The following is a 14,917-nucleotide window of genomic DNA, read 5'->3' as shown; positions in this document are numbered from 1 at the left end:
CTCTAAAAAGTTCACCATCACTGCCTTATATCTTTAACTGAAGGGTCCAGAATCTTTATTCAGATCCATTCCACCAGCCCAGAAAAAAGTGTTCTTAGTAGGTCATGTTAGGACTCCCTTAGGAGATGTTTTATCAGTTGCCATATTGATAGCATTTGCCTAATCTAGAACAGGTTCTAATTTAATTTTTAAACATCACCTCTTCTGTATATCTTTTTATGTTACCTAGTATCATCAACAGCTGTATTTAATTCCAGAGTTTACTTCTAGCAGTTATATCTACTCTTTCCTAAATCTATTAATTATGTGATACTATCCTTAATGCTATGGCAATGGCTGATTATGCCTCTTTCACAAGAGAAACAAATTAGATTACATTTAAAATGCCAAAAATATTGAATGTAATCATTTTCAAAATTTTTCAAAAATTTATAGTCAAAATATTTGAACCACTGTATGTAGCTTACATTTTGTTTTTTTAAAGAAGTTGAGTTACATTAGTTAACTACATTTATTTTGCTTCCCAAACTGTGAAAAGCTATCTCTATGCATATAATATACATTTACAGGGCAGTCAGTAAAAAATTCTAGTCGCTCATTGCTAGGGTTTGTTGTTTCCTTGTTACTCTTTCTACTCTGTTCATTTAAATTTTGTGTCTCTAACTATAACTAATAATGTATTTTGTTATATTGTTGATCCTAGTTATGAATGTTGCTCTTAACTAATGCTTTACTGTTTTAAGCATGAATGGAAAGCTATGCAGTTCAGTCTGCATGTCCTTTGCTTGCATGAGTTTAACCAAATTAAATTTATAAAAGAGCAATTCTAGTCTGAATGATTTGTGTTACCATTATAGTCGTTTGCATGTGTATTGTATGTGTATATATGTTTTTTCAGCCTTTTCCAAACCTAAACGAGGCCATCGTAAAACTGCTTCATTTGGCAACATTCTGGATGTCCCAGAGATCATCAAACCAGGTATTGCATGCCAGCTGTGTGACTCTATTGACACAAATGCTGGAGTAATGACTAAACTTTTAAATACTTTTTGCTCCTGTTGGGTGATTGATTACTCACTGGTCAAAAATAATTATCTTTCATAATTATGAACAAATATGTAGCAAGATTGGGGGGGAGGGTTTCAATGTAAAAAGATTTGATCTTTTTCCTCTCTGATAGTGAGAGTGTGATCAGGCTGGAGCTCCAGAGAACTTTGAAGGAAAAGGATTATTTAGAGTGCCTTGGGTTTCATATGAAGTGTACACAGAGACATTGAACAGGCTTGTCAGTGGCCTCTGATAGAACTGGGAAAGGACATTGCCACCGTCTTGGTTTCTTTTGATCTCTTAATTTTCAATAACATTAGTCATGGTATCTTTCTGAACTTCCTGTGGGACTATATAGTGATTTGTGGTTTGTTTTTTGTGGGCAATTCCAGTTGGGGTTGGAAAGGATGCAGAATTGAACCTGAGGTTCCTTATTTGTGGAGTCTCAGATTTCAATGCACTTCATTCTTCTGTTTAACATGAGATCATAGGGTAAGGTCATCTGTCATTTTTGGATTAGGTATCTATATCCTGATGACATCCGATTGTACATCTTGACCCTGGCTATCCACGTGATAAAAATCAATCTCTGTCCTACTATCTGGAAGCTATGAAGATCTAGATTTGCAAGAATAGACTCAGGTTCAATCCAGCAAGACCACATAAATTTAACTATTAGTGCCCCTAATCCAGTGGTTCTCAACCTTTTTAATGCCGCGACCCCCCAACCGGTCATAAGTCGAGGACTACTCAACTGGTGCAGCATCGTTTGCAGAATGGGACTTTGGGCGGGCTCAGCAGGGCAGAGACAGCCTGGACAATTCCTATTGGCTTTCAAAAGCCAATAGAATAAAAGGAGTAGCACAGCTAAGGAAAAGGGGAAAAAATGGCGGTCTGCGTTGTTTGGCGACCCCCATGAAATGGTCATTCGATCCCAAATGGGGTCCCGACCCACAGGTTGAAAACCACTGCCCTAATCCCAGATGTTTTCCATCTTTTGTCCTGAGTAGTAGATTATGGTTTTTGTCCAGTCCCCATTTGGGACTGGGGCACAATCTAAGAGTTTTCTTGGACATTCTATTCCTGTTTGAAAAGCAAACTCCCTAAAAACCTGGCTTTTTTTCCCAGCCATTGGATTAAGGTGGATGGTGAGAATCTTACAGGACTCTATAGTCTGAATGTTTCCTAGACATATATTGTTATTTTTATTTGTTTCAGTATTACACTGTTTTTAATGTACACCATCCAGAGTCTTTATGGAGTTGAGCAGTCATATAAATTTGACTGAAAGACAAACATAATAAGTACAGTACATTGGTAGATTAGTAGGTAAGTAGGTAGATAGGTAGGTGGTTATTTGGGTGGGTGGGTGGGTGGAGATAAATAGGCAGGCAGATGACAGACAGATAGTTTTTAGGTATAGCAGGAGTGCAATTGCTAAATATTATAATAATCTGGTATAGTCCTGGTAATTTAGGCATACATAAATTTAAATGAGCATAAAAAGTTTATACAAAGAACTTTTAATACAAAGGACCATTGTTAGAATTGAATAGAAGTAATCTTCAGAAGTAAATACATTAAATATTTCACAATTGGAAGCTATGTTATTATAATTAATAATTATTAATAAACTAAAGTAAATATATGATGTGCAGCAAATAAATTACAAAATGTATATATAAATGGTTTACATGTCTACATCTGCAAATACTTAAATAGGCCAAGATACAAAATCACCACCACCTCTGGTCTGCATCATAATACTCTGGCGAGTAGTTTGTAACTTCTAAATGAAATGTTTCAACAATAAATAAACCCTTTCATAAATTTTTAGGGAAGTATCTTACCATCTCAGGTAAACAAACATATACACACTTATGTAGTATGTATATATATATATATACAGGTAATTCCCATCTTAACATTCATTTGTTTAGCAACTATTATGACAGCATTGAACTGATAGTTACAACCAGTTCTCAGAGTTCCACCCAGCAAACTGTGATCATGATTTGGGGGCTTGGCAACCAGTTCATACTTAAGACCAGTTGCAGCCCTGACAATCACATGATCACCATTTGCAACTTTCCTTGCTGGCTTCCTCAGAAAGTCAATGTCCTACTTTCACACCTTACCTAGCCCTCACCATGCTTTCCACACATCTGACTTGTGCCTGTTGCATAATTCCTGGTACCCTCATGCATCTGACTCACACTACATCTCTCATGCATTCTCTCCTACACCCCTCACACACTCTTCCAAATCTCACGCAACTCCTTGGACCTTGTGCACCCTCCCTGAGCCTACCACAAACTCTCTCCCTCCCTTTTCCTCTCCCTCTTCCCTCCCCCCCCCCCAGCAATGCTATCTGGGACTTGCAACTTTGATCCAGCTTCCCCATCAAAATTAGTTGTCGGAAGCTGGCAGGAAGTCGATCCACCTAACAATCATGGGATTTGCTTAATGATGACAATTGGGACTGCAGGGAGTGCCATTATGATTTATGATTTTATCGCTTAGCAGCAGAATGTCATAATTGCCATCATAAGTCATGGATTACTTATAGATACTAACATTGATGGGTTTTTCCTAGCAGGTTCAATTGTTCAGTATTTTATATACATGACCCCTAACCAGAAGCAATTTTGGGGGGGGGGGACTCCAGGAACCATTTCTAAAAGTATAAGAATCGTTTTAGAAAAGAGGCTCCAAAATTCTGATGAGTTTTATTTATTAAATTTATATGCTACCCATCTGAATATGTCAGCCTTGAAACATTAATTCTGTATATTTCCCTATTCTTACCCCTGTATAGTACAATCAGATGGACTTGAAATATTTATTTTTAATCATCTTGGATGCATTAATACCTTTGTTTTAAGTTCAATAGGTAAACATTAAAATAAATAAAATCAGTTTCAAAGTTAGATCAATATGTGTTTGAAAGTTTATAGTATACAAAGTTGTGCTTTCAAAGTCAGATTCCTCAACTATTACTATTACCATTGATTCAGGAGCAACAAGTATTTACTGTATAGATATTCTGTTTGTTTGGCTGTGCTTGAGCTTTTTGCCAAAAGCCTGTAATAGTTAACAGCAATGAAAATGCTTTTAGCCTAACCACCTGCTTCAACTCATTATGTAGGCTTGAATTTCTCCTTTAAAGCAGTTCAGCTGCACCTAACACAACTTTCCTGAATGAAAATATATGCTTTCATTTATAAATTCTATTTTAATCTATTATTAATATTTATTATTTATGTGAGCACGATAAGTTTTTCTGCAATCCTTACCTTAGTTTCTCTGAATTCAAAAATGTTACTAATCCAAACTCAGTTTGAATATTCCAGCTACTTTTTACAAATTTATTTCAGCTGAGCTATTTCTAGAATGAGTAATTGTGGGCATCATTATTATATTAGTAATGGACCAATGGAGGGTTTTCCTGAATTGCTAGGTTCTGTAAATCTGTTAATGAACTACTGATTAGTTACCTTGAGGCGTGCTGAATTGCTAGGACCGCAGAGCATTTGCATAGCTCTGCTAATGATCTACTGCTGTAATAAAAGATTGTTTTATGCATCAAAAAATATAAATTTGGGAGAGGGTGTTGATTTAGTTGCCTGAAAATGTGAGTACATGTCTTTCTTTATACTTCTTGATACTTTCCAGAAGTTCAAAAACTCTGAACCTATATGCAAATTTCCCCACATAGTCAATAATATGTATTGCTTTAGCCTTTTGGTGAAAAAGTAACACAGTTTTAATCAATCAAGAAATCACAGTTGAAAGCATAATCCTAATTTAAAATCTCATACAAGTTGCAAAGCCCTGAGCTTTTGTACTTATTTTGTGTATTTTGTTCTGTCAAAAATCTTTTGCGGAAAAATGTGTAAAAAGCTGCTCATACTCACAACTAGGGGACAGAAAAAAAAAACCTTCTCTCCAAATTTTCTTTAGTGTTCTCAAAAATGATTTGAGGGCATCTGACTCAACATGGCACCTTAAATACTTTGGAGCCTGCATTTGAAAAAATAGTTTGATTAAATCTCCTCCGATTCATACTTTCAAAGCTCTGCACAGCCTTACTCTATAACAGGGAAAATTCACTGATTAAACCGATTGCTTATAAGAGTAAGAGATACCCCATTCCATCAATATTTCACTTTTCATTTTTCCACCCATCTTGTCCTTCTGGTAGCTCTTCAGTGCCTCATCCTGGAAAGGAACACAGTGACCCACGAAGTTAAAACACTGGGCTGACAATCAACAGCCTCATGCTCAAGACCCGTTGCTGCCCTGGGTCAGGGTGAGCTCCTGTCACACGGTCCAGCTCCTGCCAACTCAGCAGTTCAAAAGTGGGCAACCACAAGTAGATAAATGGATACCACTTTGGTGGGCAATTTTGTGGGGATGTGAAAGGAGCCCCCAACTGGTCATCCCCCTGGGCAACAGTCATCCCCCTGGGCCAGGCATGTCAAACTCGTGATGTCATGCGACGTATCGCAACTTTTTCCCCATTGCCGGCAATGGGGTGGGCACAATTTTAGCGGGATGCATCCTGGCCCATAGGCTGCCAGTTTGATATGCTTGCCCTGGGCAAATCCTTTTGCCATAGAAGCTCTTTAGTGTTTCCAACACGGAAGTATTCATATTAGTATTACCCTATCCTGGAAATCAGAACTCCCTTCTGATTGGTGTTTGGGTACAAAATTACCTGATCTGAGAGTATTCCCATCTTGAATTATTGTTTTATATAAAGAGGAACCCTTGTGCAAAACTTCATTTTGATCTGAGAGGATTTTCTAGAGGACAGAGAGATGTGAGGATAACAAAGGAAAAAACATATTTTTCCACTCTTGCATCTATTGGACACATTCCAAAATATTAAGCAACATGCTGTTTATTTAAAAAGAAAGAGATTCAATTGCTTATGGTATTCAAGCTTCTATTCCCTTCATCTCATTTATTTTTTATTCAAATTAAAAAATAGCTACACAAAATAGATGAGTTTAAAAAGTAAGCTATTAATTTTAAGATGTAAAATGTTTTTACATATTTTAAAAGTTAAATAGAATATTTTAAAAATATTTTTCAGTTAAGTAAAAGGAGGTTGGACATTGTAAAATGCTGTAGGAGGGACACTGAGCAATTATGCAAATGATAGCCATAATTTAATTCCTTGCTGGAAGAGTTTCCACTGGCCTGTTTATGTAACACAGTCTTCAAAGACTAAGTTTCTAGAGTGTTATGTCAGCTGTTAATTGCAACTTTGGGATATTTTCTTTTTGGACAGCTGATATCACATCCCAAGAACAAAGACCATTATAATACTAAAAGGCAAAAAAGAAAAAAAAATCTACACACCAAGAAAGTTTTCTTTGCCTTGTCAGTCATAATATTTATTTTTTGGATCTGTTGACCATTTTTTAATACATTTGATGCTATTTAGAGCTGCAATTAAAGCAAGCTTTTTAAAACTTCAGTGCAGATTTGAAGAGCTATTTCTTTCTACATTGAATCCAATCAGTGCAATGGATTCTTTATCGAACAAGAAATCTAGGAGCTCCACGAGTTGAACAGAAATCAAATTGGCATTCCCCAAAACCTTTTTTGAAGCTGCACTTTTTCATTGATTAAGCAAAGAAACTATATAACTGGCAACCTTGCATGAGAAATCCCCATAACGTAATCCCCTTGAAATAGATGTCATCGTCAGTGCTAAAGCCACTCCCACACTTGCCCATCCAACATTAAGTCTGTTAATGCACAACTAACAGAAGATGGTGAAGAAAAGTGCAGACGCTATTCATGGAGGATTTATTGCATTAGGATATGCTTTCTGTTGACAAGCTGGGTAGGTGGGTGTGGCAGCTGTCTCTGCTCTCCCTTCTCCTTCCTATATACAAACAGACTCTTTTATCTCCTTGCTGGATTTGTACACACTCTTTGCAACATTCTCACTTGGTGTAAATTCAGTGGTTTCTTTTTCTTTGTGATCCTAGCAGGTAATGGACAGCAGAGGCGCAGATCCATTCAAGATCTTAGTGTAGCTGGAACCGATTCCAACCAGGTAAATACACAGTGTGGACGATTCATTTAAAATTGCCTGAATTTTATAAATTTAAGAATTGTATGTCACCTGTCAAATTGAATATCTAAAAATTGGAATATATAAATATATCTAAGGAGAACTAGGATTGTTAATATATAATGTAAATTTTGAAAGCTTTCCTTTACAGGAAGTCCATTTAAATTAACTATGTATGTATGTATGTATGTATGTATGTATGTAAGCATTTTTCTTTCAGCTTGGCCTTTACCAAATTTATAATTCTGTTAATAATACACTGAAAGATATACAAGAGTTAGTTCTAAGTAAATGACATTTAAAAGACTACATTATTTACACATTGGAATGCCAGATATTATGGTTATCAAACTGTTGTGGACTATGTATTTCTTGGTTTCAGTAAAGTTTTGATCTTCCTCTCTTTGAAATATATGCATATGTGTTCAGTGAGGCTTGTGTCAAATAAGGATGCTTAGAACTACATCTTTGATTAGTTTAACAGTTGTTAAACTGTTTCTTTACTGCTAAATACCAAGCATTGGTGTATATTGAAAAGGTTACTAGGACTTTGTGGTTAAGGGAAATAAGAAATAAATTAAAACGTTACAAAATGATATTTCTTACATGAATGTGTGTCTCATACAGAGTATCTCATTTGTATTAGTTCATGATTGAAAATGAAAGCATTTTAAAAACTGTATTATATAGTTAGAAAAAGTATCAAAATGGGGTGGGCGTGGTTTCAGCATGACGCATCCAGCCCAGGGGCCGGCAGTTTGACACCCCTGTAATAGAAGGACGCTAAAATGTCTGCATTGGATCACAGTTTTGTTTTATTTTTAGATGAGGTAATGATAACAAAATCTCTGTGAGAGTAATTAATCTACAGAAGAACTTTGTATTTACAGTATTGTCGTTCATTTGCGTAAATAGTAAAGAGTTTGTTTACTTTTAATTATTGCTACAGGGAAGCAGAAACAGCAGTAGATCATCCAGTCCTAGTGTGAGAATGATCACTACCTCGGGACCAACCTCGGAAAAGCCTGCTCGTAATCTACCATGGACCCCTGATGATTCTGCGGGTAAAACAATTCCTGACCTTTTAGTTGTTTATCATTTAATGCTTTAAGGAGTGTTGGTAATTAACACGGTAATTTATATTAACCAGGTTTGGAAATTACAATTTTAGATGGTAACTATAAAGTTGTTGATAAACGTTGCTGAGCATCTCTCATGGGATAAATGAGGATAGTGCTACAGCGGCACCATCTTTGTTTGGCTCTTGTATGCTTCACACCCCTGTAAATAGAGTGCAAAAAAGTAATGACAAGTGCCATCATATACTATTTAAGAGTTTCATTGCTGCTCATAATCATGAAAGGTGATAAGGCAGATGCTATCAGGGGACTGACCTGCCTGCTGGTCTGCCCTTTTTCAAATGGTGCTGGATAATGAAAGGACATTTTAAGCAAACCTGCAAAGTTATCTCCCAAATTTTGAAGTTAGGTGTTTACTTTTTGTTACAAAATATATTTCAGTATACTTGGTAAACTACAGTGCCTTCAGAAAGTATTCAGACCCTCTTCACTTTTGTCAATTTTGTTATGCTGCAGCCTGATTCTACAAGTGTTGTTGCAAAGGGTGTGAATACTTATGCCTATGTGATATTTCAGTTTTTTATTTTAAATAAATTTACAGACATTTCTAAAATTCTGTTTTCACTTTGTCATTATGGGATACTGAGTGTAGATTAATGAGAAAAAAATGAATTTCAACAACTGTAGAATCAGGCTGCAGCGTAACAAAATTGACAAAACCGAAGGGGGTCTGAATACTTTCTGAATGCATTGTATTTTATTATAAAATAAACAAAGACATTGATAGATGAATTAGGATAATTGTATGTGTTTTCATGTAAGGCGTACTAGAAAGCAATGCTCATGAATTTTTCTCCATTGACAGGTATGAAATCTAGTATGAAAAGAAATAGAATCCTGACAAATGTACAGGTTGATAGGCAAGCATTCTTAATTTTAGATTTGCCCTTTTATTCTCCCCATAAATATCTTTAGGATAAATGCTTGTTAAACAGCTTTGAGAAAATACTACCAGATTCAGTTGCTGAAAACATCTGATGTTCTTATGAAAATTTCAGATATGGCCTTGCTTTTGACTCTTTCCTAAAGAAACTTGCATTACTTAGCAACATGTACAGCCCTGCCATTGAAAAAAATATTTTTTTTGTTCTTAAAAAAATTGTGTTCACAACATAAAATCCATAAAGTGTATGTTGCATGTTAAAATATACTTTGACCTAGAAGAACAAACTCATTTGAATATATGTATATTAGAATGGAATTAATGTATTATGCCTATTACCAAGATGCATGTTCTTACTGTGTATGTTTAAAATAAAATATACCTTATGTGAGGTGCAGATAAAAATGAAAACCACTCTTCAATATCTTATATTTTCCCTTTATCTATCTTCTTCAGTTACCATTCTAGCTCTTTATTTTTCTACCATAGCAAATCCTTCATGGTAACTAGATCTATATTATGCATCTAGTGAAATATCATTGGTGTAACAAAAAATAACCTAATGTACTAACTTAGTACATTCGTCATTGCAGCACTTCAGTCAGCTATCATACTGTTTTACATGATTATAGTAGTTTAGTTGCTAATTAGCACAAGTACTTACGGTAGATCTGTGAATGTACCATTACACAATATGAGGACAAGTAGATGTGCCTAGCATGTCTTTGAACACTACAATTCAGAATATCTGTATTTTTCCAACAGATACCAATGGGTCTGATAACTCCATCCCAATGGCATATCTTACATTAGATCATCAGTTGCAGGTAAATTACTGTGTTATTTCATTGCCAGATTTCGTTGGATATTTATATTAATTTATATGTGTAATACAATCCTGATTTGAGGTCATCATATTACATCACAAAAAAATAATGGAGTGCATAATTTTAATTAGTTTGCTTGGCATAGAAGCTAACTATTGACAATGTGATTCCTGTGTTAAGTCAGAATTAGTGACCTGATACAATGAATTTTTAATTTAACACGTCCCAAGATCAGGTTGTATATGCCAACATTGCCACAATGCATCTCACAGTCTGAACTCAATACTCAACACAGTTCCCTGGCATTTGTATGGTGCTGCATCCCAGGGAAAGAACAGGAAACCTGCAATGAGAGCTGTTCATCTAAAATGCATTTCTTCAAGAGTGACAAGTTCAAAAGGAAAGACTTTGTCTAGCTTTGTTTCTATGTGGAAGCTACTTTGGGACTTTTTGCTAAAAGCCAAATGAAATACTATATTAATTTTGAGAGTTGACAATTAGAACTGCTTATGATTGTAAGAAATACTTTGTAATATTGAATTTCTATATTTGTAACTATTGAAAAAGTTGGAAGTTGTTATTTTTCTATTTTTCTCTTTTCATTATTCATTTGCAACTTCGCATCCCCTATTTTCTCCTTTTTAATTCTTTTTTTTCTTGTTTTTTATATTTTTTATATTTTATCTTTTGCAGAAAGGTTCAGACAGCAGCATGCTTGTCTACCATTATATTTTGTATAGATCATCTGATATTCTTTGCCTGGATCTTTCATTAATTAATATCTTTATTTTGCTTGCTGTTTTCTCAATAAGATATATTATGGACAAAGTTTAATTCTCATGCTTCCGAGAATTAGAATAATTTATTAAAAACATATTTGCATGTTTTTACATGTTTCTATAACAGCTGATTCGGTTTTAACCTGTATGATTTTATTTTCAGCCTCTAGCACCATGTCCAAACTCAAAAGAATCTATGGCTGTGTTTGAACAGCACTGTAAAATGGCCCAAGAATACATGAAAGTTCAAACAGAAATTGCCTTATTGCTGCAAAGAAAGTAAGTTTTAAAATATATTCAATCATGTAGGTAATTTGTTCATAAATTTGATGTAGTACAATTACTATAACATTTTCATTTCATAGTAAGATGGACTGTGTCTGAAGGTGCCAGGTTCAGGAAGGCTAGTCTATCTCATGTGTGAGATACTGTCTCCAGACTCATAATGAATCCTTGGTGTCCTAAATAGGAAATTCTTTTTACTATTTTACTATTTTCATAACATTTTCCTCAGTTCTCTTTATTCTCTTTCAACCATCAATCTTATATTATATTAATGTATGCCTGATAGTAGCAGAAATACTTTTGACTCTTAGTGAAGAAAGAGTTCAGCATTCAGACTGTTTGCTAGTATTTCCTGTTTTATAATAATAATAATATAATTGGAAGGGACCTTGGAAGTCATCTAGTCCAACCCCCTGCTCAGGCAGGAAACCCTATATCATTTCAGACAAATGGCTATCCAGTCTCTTCTTAAAAACTTCCAGTGTTGGAGCATTCACAGCTTCTGGAGGCAGGTTGTTCCACTGATAAATTGTTCTAACTGTCAGGAAGTTTCTCCTTAGTTCTAGGTTGCTTCTCTCCTTGATTATTTTCCATCCGTTGTTTCTTGTCCTACCTTCAGGCGCTTTGGAGAATAGCTTGACTCCCTCTTCTTTGTGGCAGCCCTTGAGATATTGGAACACTGCCATCATGTCCCCCCTTCTCCTTCTCTTCATTAAACTTATATAAGTAGGTTTTCATAAGTAGGTCCCCAAAAATACATGGCCTAAGAGTGAACTGTGTACAAGGTACCTTGGAGTCCTACAGAAAAATGAAATAATTCAGTGCAGATCTACTAGAAATACTTAGTATTCTAAAATAGAGACTTAAAATATTTTGAAAGTTTAGATCGTTTATTAAATGAGGGGACACTCATAAGGAGTCTTGCTTCTGCTATTTAAACAACTATTCGTCTCACCATAGAATATAAGCTATTTTAGGAATGGTGTAAAAATGACAAAACCCGAATGTGCACCAAAATAATTCTGCGTCGTTAGTTAGGTGTCGTTTTTAGCAGTTTTGTGAAGCTATAGGAAAGTGTTGAAGGTTGTTAGGGACACAAATTGCTCACTGATATAATAGGAAAAATATTTTCTGTTTTATGTTCAGTGCAATGTAAGTATTTCATGTCATTACATAAAATGAATCTCTCCATTTACCTCAAGATAATGTTACTCACAATAATACTTTGATTGTGTTATGATTTCCCATGTTTCTGTGTCATACATAATTTCAATGAGGCAGTTATTACTTTATCCTGTCTTTCTTCACACCATGGGTTCAGACAGGAGGAAGGATATACGCATACATTCATACAGACAAACACAAAGAGATACAAGATACAAGCCTCCTCTCCCCAAATTAAACATATGTAAAACTACATATTAAAAGAAGATGCTGGGACATTGCAACATGGATGGGTATCTTTAGATACGCCAAAACAATAATTGTCACAGTTTCTATTTTTCAACAGACTTCTGCTGTTAAAATAAGTATTCCTTTTCCACTTTTATTGTCAGATATTTTGCATTATGCATAGATTACTGGATACATAGATTACATGCACACAGAAAAAAATATGTGAATATGTTATGTTGCATAGCAGTCTGTTGTATTCCAGTTACTCTTGATTACAGTTCCTATAGTCCTTGTCATTGGCTGTGCTGGCTAAAAATAACAGATATTAAAAATTTAGAAGGCTTTCATATACATAAATATGTAGGCAAAAAGAGGTATTGTCACCTAAATGGGTCTGTGATCCAGCCTGTATATCACGCATCTAGTGGATTTTTTTTTCTGGCACTCTAATAATGAATCTACTTATTGCATTTAGCTACCAATGAATTTGCCTTTGAATATTTGTTAATATTGTGAATTAATTAAGTAACCTTCTTATTTAATGTAGGCAAGAACTAATAGCAGAACTGGACCAGGATGAAAAAGACCAGCAAAATACATCACGTCTAGTACAAGAGCATAAAAAGCTTTTAGATGAAAATAAAAGTCTCTCCACCTACTACCAGCAATGCAAAAAACAGTTGGAGGTCATCCGAAATCAACAACAGAAACGTCAAGGGACATCATGATTCATGGGACCCCGGATTGACAGTGAAGCACAGGAACTTCTTCTTTTTTTTAAATTATCCCATAATATGACAACTTCTTTATTGGTGTGTGCTGAATGTGTAGATATACCTGCTGCTCTTCCAAAACCAATGCAGTATGGTTTTCTTTGGGTGAACATTGAATTGTTTGAGAAAGTTAAGAGCGGCTACATGAATAATCAACAGCACTAACCATGAAGCAAAATATAATGAACTCTGGCTGTTTGCATGCCCCTTGTGTGATGGCTATCCTACCAAAACTGATTAAGTGGCTGCTATATTGTAAGATCTTTAGGTTTTCATGCAATAGGAGCAGTATAGAATTTTTCTATTTTTAAAATGTTTTTGTTCTTCTTTCCTTTTGAACTGTTTGCCAAATCAGTCATTTTCCAGGACTCCTGATTACATACATTAAGTTCAAGAGATAATGCCGGTGAAACAATGCATTATTCTTTTAATTGTGTTGTTCTTCATGTATTTGGCCCCTCTACATCGAAGGGATTTCTTAGGCATATCTTTTAACTATTCTGATGCAGTGGGAGAGACATCAAGAGGTAGTCACCTTCAGGCCCTCCTGATCCTTTTATATGATCCCTTCGTTGATTTATCATCGTGAGCAACCTTCCAGACCTCTAGTTAGCTGTTGAATAGTAGTTTCATCATCTTGTGCTTTAGAGATCAAGTGAATTTGCTTGCAAAATACAAGCATTTCTGTTCCATCTTTTGGAAGCAATAATTAGAACTTGGTTGAAAAAATAACTTGTGTTAACAACATACATCCTCATTTTAGTAAGTTCTCCCCTTTACCTTCTTTTTTGTTTGTTTTATAACAAGGCGCACAACAAAATGATGGTTTCATATATGACTCTGCCCCAAGTTTCAAAAATACTGTGGAAAATTATCATATGAGTTTTGCAAATCAAGTCTTTGAAACAAGTCTAATTAAAAAACCAAATTTATCAAATAATTAAAAATATACCTATCAATCTGTACTTAGAATTGTTTGATAGAACTACATTACATTTCATCTTTAGATACCAGGGGTAAGCAATTTCTAGTAGCCAGAGATGCCACTTTTCCTTGTTTAAATATTTTTTTTTTCATCCTGTGAGGGCTGGAAGGAATATGGCAATCATATCACAAGCAGAAGTGACATTTTTGGCCTGGAATATTTTTGGGGTGAGGGGGAAGGAATATTAAATGGAAATTGTGTTAGGTCTAATGAAACCTTAAGTATACTTTTGCTTGTGTTTCATGCCCACCAAATCTTATAACTAAAAGTCTGGGCTGGGCTTGTCTCTGGTGGAAGTCATAAACTGAAATGTTTACATTGAAAGGTAGCGATGAATAGTGGAGCTATATATTTTTTGTCCTATATGCCTGTTCCTTGCAAGTAAGTTCTGCATTCAACACAGGCTTTTCTCATGAAGAAAATATGTGGTTGTAGCCTCAACGTGGCAATACGTTTCTTAAGCATTTGGAACAACTTTGGGTATTGAATGACTTGAAACTTTACAGCAGTGATTGCTATTGTTAAACTCCCCAGGAGCTCTTTTAAAATCTTGGTGTTCACTTCAGGTTTGCTTCATAGAACACTTTATAGAACATTCTGAAACCATTTGATCTCTGTTAGCAATTTTCTCAAAGCATGAAAAAAACATAATATATTTCAAAGCCACACGGTGACCCCCCCAGTACTATTTTAATGTAACTTCGGCTTCA

At 35.1% G+C, this 14,917-nt stretch overlaps 1 protein-coding gene across 8 annotated transcripts in view; it reads left to right on the top strand.

The window, feature by feature from the left end:
- MAP3K7 (mitogen-activated protein kinase kinase kinase 7) overlaps positions 1-14,181 on the top strand; it is a 32,208-nt gene extending 18,027 nt beyond the window's left edge. For 2 of the 8 annotated variants that reach the window (XM_039343142.1, XM_039343139.1), the window contains exons 12-17: positions 899-979; positions 7,056-7,123; positions 8,091-8,205; positions 9,929-9,990; positions 10,933-11,048; positions 12,997-14,181. In XM_039343142.1, the coding sequence (XP_039199076.1) occupies positions 899-979; positions 7,056-7,123; positions 8,091-8,205; positions 9,929-9,990; positions 10,933-11,048; positions 12,997-13,177 (623 nt within the window). In that variant the 3' untranslated portion in view covers positions 13,178-14,181. The remainder of the gene's footprint in view (positions 1-898; positions 980-7,055; positions 7,124-8,090; positions 8,206-9,928; positions 9,991-10,932; positions 11,049-12,996) is intronic. The other 6 variants (XM_039343145.1, XM_039343146.1, XM_039343140.1 and 3 more) reach the window with 5 other exon arrangements.
- Positions 14,182-14,917: the final 736 nt, after the last annotated feature.

The sequence above is a fragment of the Crotalus tigris genome, unplaced genomic scaffold (genome assembly GCF_016545835.1).
Source record: "Crotalus tigris isolate CLP2741 ecotype Arizona unplaced genomic scaffold, ASM1654583v1 scf7180000017833.3397121, whole genome shotgun sequence".
Classification (NCBI taxonomy): Eukaryota; Metazoa; Chordata; class Lepidosauria; order Squamata; family Viperidae; genus Crotalus; species Crotalus tigris.
Note: the sequence above shows the minus strand (reverse complement) of the source record. Positions and strands in the feature narration are given on the sequence as shown.